Source organism: Heteronotia binoei, chromosome 14, assembly GCF_032191835.1.
Source record: "Heteronotia binoei isolate CCM8104 ecotype False Entrance Well chromosome 14, APGP_CSIRO_Hbin_v1, whole genome shotgun sequence".
NCBI classification, from domain to species: Eukaryota; Metazoa; Chordata; class Lepidosauria; order Squamata; family Gekkonidae; genus Heteronotia; species Heteronotia binoei.
In genome coordinates, this window is record NC_083236.1 from 35,592,426 (window position 1) to 35,598,425 (window position 6,000).

Consider the following 6,000-nt stretch of genomic DNA (forward strand, 5'->3'; position numbering starts at 1 on the left):
GGTTGGCACTGAAGAGAACCTGAAAATACTCTGACCACCGGTTCAGTATGGATGCCTTGTCTGTGAGGAGCACTTGGCCGCCTGCACTACGCAAGGGACTCTGAGCCTGATATGATGGACCATATACTGCCTTCAGGGCTTCGTAGAACCCTCTTAAATCACCAGTGTCTGCACACAGCTGGGTTCTCTCTGCAAGCTTGGTCCACCAATCGTTCTGAATGTCTCGAAGCTTGCGCTGGAGGTTGCTACATGCAGCGTGAAAGGTTGCTTTTTTCCCAGGACAGGAGGGCTGAGCAAGATGTGCTTGGTAGGCAGATCTCTTTTTCGCCAGTAAATCTTGGATCTCTTGATTGTTCTCATCAAACCAGTCCTTGTTCTTCCTTGTGGAGAACCCGAGGACTTCTTCAGAGATCTGCAGGACGGTAGTTTTTAGGTGTTCCAAGAGTGCTTCTGGAGAAGGGTCTGTGGGGCAACTGGGGTCCTCAATTCTTGACTGGAGTTTTGCCTGGAAGGCAGCTTTAACTTCGGCTGACTGGAGACTGCCAACCTGAAACTTCCTCTGAGGGATACCTCCTCTCCTGGGTGTGGGTTTAAAGTGAAGACGGAGATTGCAGCGTACAAGACGATGATCCGTATGACATTCTGCACTGGGCATTACTCGGGTGTGTAAGACATCTCGAAGGTCTCTCTGGCGCACCAGAATGTAGTCGATAAGGTGCCAGTGCTTGGACCGTGGGTGCATCCAGGTTGTCTTCAGACTGTTCTTCTGCTGGAAGATAGTGTTGGTGATGGTGAGCTGGTGCTCCATGCAGAATTCTAGCAGGAGGCGCCCATTGTCATTGCAGTTGCCAATGCCGTGTTTGCCAAGTACTCCTTTCCAGGCTTCCGAGTCTTTACCTACTCTGGCATTGAAGTCGCCAAGGATGATCACCTTGTCCTCTGTAGGGGTCTTCCGTACGAGGTTGTGTAGATCAGCATAGAACTTGTTCTTTTCTGCAGGATCTGCTTGAAGGGTTGGGGCATACACACTGAAGAGTGTTGCATGCTGCTTGTTTTGAAGTGGGAGGCGCATGGACATGATGCGATCTGAGTGACCTGTTGGCAGGTTTTCGAGTTTGGAGGCAATGGAGTTCCTGACCATGAAGCCAATGCCAGAAAGGCGGCTCTCAGCCTTTGACTTACCCGACCAGTAGAGGGTATAGCCAGCACCGTGTTCTTGAAGATTACCTTCCTCAGGGAAACGGACCTCACTGAGAGCTGCTATGTCGATATTCAACCTGAGAAGTTCGTGGGCAACTAGAGCAGAGTGTCGTTCAGGGCGACCACTGTCTACTGTGTCAAGCATGGTTCTGATGTTCCAACACGCAAGCTTTAGTCTTTGCACACTTTGTGAGGCAGGTGCATGCCTTTTCTTTGTTGTTATTTTTTGACCGCAAGTAAGGATGCCCGTTGATCGCGGCTAGCCAACTGGGGTGGAGGAGACGAGCTTTGTTTAGGCCACCTTTTCTAGGCCCCTCTCCGTGTGGAGCAAGCAGTGCTGTCCCTAGATAAGGCTGCTTGGTCGTTCAGGGTGCTGCCGAAAAATGCTTTCTTCTCCGGGTTAGCATCAGGCGACCAATACCCTGAACCACCTACATGCAGGATCGGGACTGCGGCTTCCAGTGGCACCTTCCACCTGCCGTTTCGCCCCTTACCCATCGCTGCAGGACTTGATGCGTTGTGGGTTGTGTATGTGGATATGCCCTTCAGGCCTGCACAGAGGAATTTTTTAGGTGAAGTGCAGTGTGCGCGGTACTGGCTCCACCCTTTCACCTGGGGGTCATCTGCCATGGCCCAGTAAGCCGGGACGCCGGCAGCGAGTCCTCCAGGTGGTAGGTGTTACATTAACGAGCTCTATCTGCCCGGGTTTGATGTTAGAGTTTTCCTTCTCTTAGGCTGGCGAGGTTGGTGGGCCCAGCCTGCCCATCCGGTTATACCGCCGGACAATTCGGTCGCACCATGACGTAGCAAACTCTGTGAAAAACGGGGGGGACCAGCGAGAAGGTGTTGCTACGGATGCAGTAATGCAGGAGAGGCCATTGCAGTGACCATCTGCCAGGCATAGCCAGACAGTGACCACGCGGCGTTCACTACACCGGGAGAGGAGAGGCTATGTATTGCGCATACACTTTCCCTGGGGGGGGGGGGTAGGATACCCAGAGGGAGCCCCCCCACCCCCCCAAACAAATAGATAATAAATAAACGTTGATATGGATTGCTGGTACCAAGGAAGGGAGAGGGCCTTAATCCTTTCTCCCCTATGCTACTTCCTCAATTGCTAAAGGCTCCTCTGGGGCTGTTTTTAATCTGGTGAGGCAAAAAAAAAAGGTTGGCTATACATATTCAATTAACCCCTTCATCCCTATCACTATGGTTCTCATACGTTTTGCTCCATCACAGATACTTTTTAAGACAAATTATACCATGCTCTACCATCACATGTAGTTTGATCCTTATACTCCTTCTCTTAAAAAAAATGAAAACTGTGGTGATGTCCTTCAAATGGGCTTTGCCTCAGTTGTGGATTGGAACTCCCCAGTCAAAGACTCAACCTGTGCTTGGAAGAAAAACGTCTGATGCAGGTTTTCCTGTTCTAGCAACCCCGGATTATGACAAGCAGCTCCTGATAAAATTCCCTCCTTTCTGCAACTTCTGAAGGGACAAAAGTTTGGTCCTCTGTTGAATCTGGTTTCTCTATCTTCTGTGCCACATTGGGTCTCTGCAAGTTGCACCTATATGGCTAAACTGGTAATATTTCCTCAGATTACACGAGCAACCTTCCACCCAAGTGACTTTTGCACTGCAGATTGCTTATCAATTACGGAGAGCTTTCAACCAACTGTGCCTTTTATCCCCTTATTGCCTTTGTGGTTTGCATAACCACCTTGAGAGATAGCTTGCTGAAAGCATCCTTTTCAAGATAAAGAATTGTAGAGGATATTTACTTGTTCAAGGGCACATTGAGAGTACAAGTTTGGCTGCCCTATCTCAAAAAGTATATTCTAGAGCAAAGCAAAGAATCACAGGGTTGGGGTATTTTTCCTACAAGGGAAGGCTAAAGTATCTGGGGCATCAAGGAGAAAAAAAACTAAAGGAAATACATGATAAAGGTTTATAAAATCATGCAAGGTGAGTAGAAAGTGGAGAAAGAGAAACTACTTTCCCCATACCCCCAGAGATTGAGGTCACTTTATAAAATCAGTTGTTGATAGATACAAAAGGAAACACTTCGCCATAGGACACATAATGAATTTATGGAATGACCACTGGCTTAGGTGGCTTTAACGGGTGACTAGATAAATTTGTGGAGGATGGTTCTATCAATAGGCATCAGGTATAACTGCTAAAAAGAACCTCCAAGGTTAGAGGCAGTGTACCAAAGAACCATTTTTGGGCTGTTTTCTTTGCACTTCTTGTGGGCTCCTGGAAGTATTTAGTTGGCTACTGTGCAAAACAGGACACTTGCTGACCCAGCAAAATTCTTCTTGTCTATTTTACTTGAATGTGGAATGGGGAATTCAACCTGCATTTAAAGAATATGATAGATTTTTTTTAAGAAAATGCTAAAGAATCTCTCTTGGTTAATGAGACAGGTGAGCACTGGAAAAGTCCACCTTCTATGCCAGATCTCAAAGCAGCTGGGGCGAGAGAGAGGAATACTTGGAATCCAGGAGAAGATGAGAAGGGGCAAGACTCATGTCTGGCCCTGCTGTTGGATCACAATTGAGACCTATTTGCTGAGACATTTGCCTATGAAACCTCCCTGAGAATATCCTAGAATCACAGCAACCAGTGGTAAGTAACCAAACAAGTACATTAATGCTGAACCCTTCCATGGGATCTAGATCTAGCTCAGCTAAGAATCCCTTCCCCCCACTTTCCAGTGGCCATCAGGAGGAGAGGAAGCAGCCCTCCACCTCTGTGTCCTGTTTGGATCCAGCTCAGCTCAGCTTCCCTCTCTGTCCTGCTTCCAACCAGCAATGATTGAACCATTAGAGAGGAAGGCCAAGGACCCTAACAGAGTTCAGCTGAAGATTCTTTCCTTGCGGAACATTTGCAGTCAATTGCAAAGTCACTTGCTGGGTTTTATTTTTAATTCCCATGAGCCATTTTAGAAGCCAGCTTGGGCTGAAAAAAAAGGGATAAAAATAAAATTAAAAAATTCTGCAAGTCCCTGTGTCTAGTTTTGTCATTTTTACAGCAACTGAATTGCTCCTGTTTCCATTCTTAAAACTGCATTTATTTTATTATTTTTTTCTTTCTGTCGAGTTGCAGCCAACTCATGAAGACCCCTCCAAAGAATACCAGGGTCATGACGCAGAGACAGGCCATGGCAAACCACCTCTGAACTCCTTTTGCCTTGAAATCCCAAGAGGTCACCATAAATCAGCTGTGATTGGATGACAAAAGAAACGAATAAGCAAGGGGACTTCAAATTTGTTTCCCTAGAAAAGTAGCCTACTCCCTTCCCTTTGGCTACCAGCAGGGCTCTGTAGAAAAAAGCCCAGCAGGAACTCATTTGCATATTAGGCCACACACCCTGATATCACCATTGTTTCACACAGGGTTTTCTTGTAGAAAAAGCCCAGCAGAAACTCATTTGCATATTAGACCACACCCCTAACACCAAGCCAGCCAGAACTGCGTTCCTGTGCGTTCCTGCTCGGGGGGACCCTGGCTACCAGCCATCCAATGGCTACTTCTTTCTGTAAAATGAAGAATTCCAGGCTAAAAAAGCATAATTCCACTGGCCTAGAACATATCTTTATAAGCAGTAATCAGGGCACAGGAACAGAAGTAGAGGTTGGCTGGATCAGAGCAGTGGTCCATCTAGTTCAGTGTATTTCCAAGTACGCAACCCACATATTTACAATGAAGGTTGCCAACAGGCCTGGGGGGAAATGTCTTGTCCCTTTCATATGGGTTTAATGTCCTGGAATTGGAAATCAAAGCTTTTCATGGCATAGAGGTAATTATAACACCATCAGGTTAAATAACATTCTAGATAAGGTAGGTAGAGAAGATCCCATTAAACCTCTATGAAGCGGACATTTTTTTCCCTCCAGGCAACTGGTAACCCTAAAGAAATACCCCAGATCCTTGATCTAAACCGGGCGTTAACAGCCCACTCTTAACAAATTCCACACGACTGGCAGCGCTCCAGCCTGTAATTAAAAGCGCTCTTGTCTTCCCGCGCGACACAAGTTGAAATGCAGAGATCTTGCCGATTGGCAAAGCGGACCAAGCAAAAACTCCCCTTCCCATTACTGTTTTGTTCTTCTTTTAACCCCAACCCACACGGAAGCAACAGCAATCAGATTGCAACTGTTCAATTCTGAACCAAACATGCATAATCCTTGGCGAAGTAAATTTCGTTGAGCCCAGAAGCAAACTTCCCTTTGTAGGAAAGAGGCAAACCAAAAGGAGGGGAAATGCACATTGCAATGCGGTTGCGTCTTTGGCGTTCATTTACCGTGCACTTCTGCCCGGATGGGCTCCGGGTGTTCCTGTATACTTCTGTTGAAGATTCTTTCCATCCTGTCTCCGGACGCTGGAAAAGGCTGCTCTGGCGGTGTTGCGAGCAGAGCTGTGCTCCCTCTCTCGCTCGCTGTCTTCCCCACGGGCAGGAAAGGGTTTTGGTTTCACTTTGGTCTGAATTTATCTTTGCTGGTAAGAGATTATCGGAGGTGCCAGCCCACTGAAGGTTCACCGCCTCTCGCTCCTGTCCGCAGTTCAAACTGTCTCCAGTTCAAAATGCCCCCAGTTTGGGCTGAGAAGCCTGCGGAAGGAGTTCAGTGAACCAAGAAAAGAACTGGGAAGAGAACCGCAGGAACAAGAATCTATTTTCTACCTTTTGGGGAAGTTGAGGTCAGGGTGGCATGCCAATGGTTCCTCTAGTTTTATCCCCAAAACAACCCTGTGAGGTAGGTTAGCCTTACAGAAGGAGACTGGCCCACAAGC

The 6,000-nt window shown here is 47.3% G+C and overlaps 1 protein-coding gene across 1 annotated transcript in view; it reads right to left on the reverse strand.

Moving 5' to 3' along the window:
• Positions 1–5,636, reverse strand: part of BCO1 (beta-carotene oxygenase 1) — a 65,649-nt gene extending 60,013 nt beyond the window's left edge. Inside the window, exon 1 of the mRNA XM_060254359.1 lies at positions 5,513–5,636. Coding sequence (XP_060110342.1) covers positions 5,513–5,576 — 64 coding nt within the window. The 5' untranslated portion in view covers positions 5,577–5,636. The remainder of the gene's footprint in view (positions 1–5,512) is intronic.
• Between the last annotated feature and the right edge of the window lie 364 nt (positions 5,637–6,000).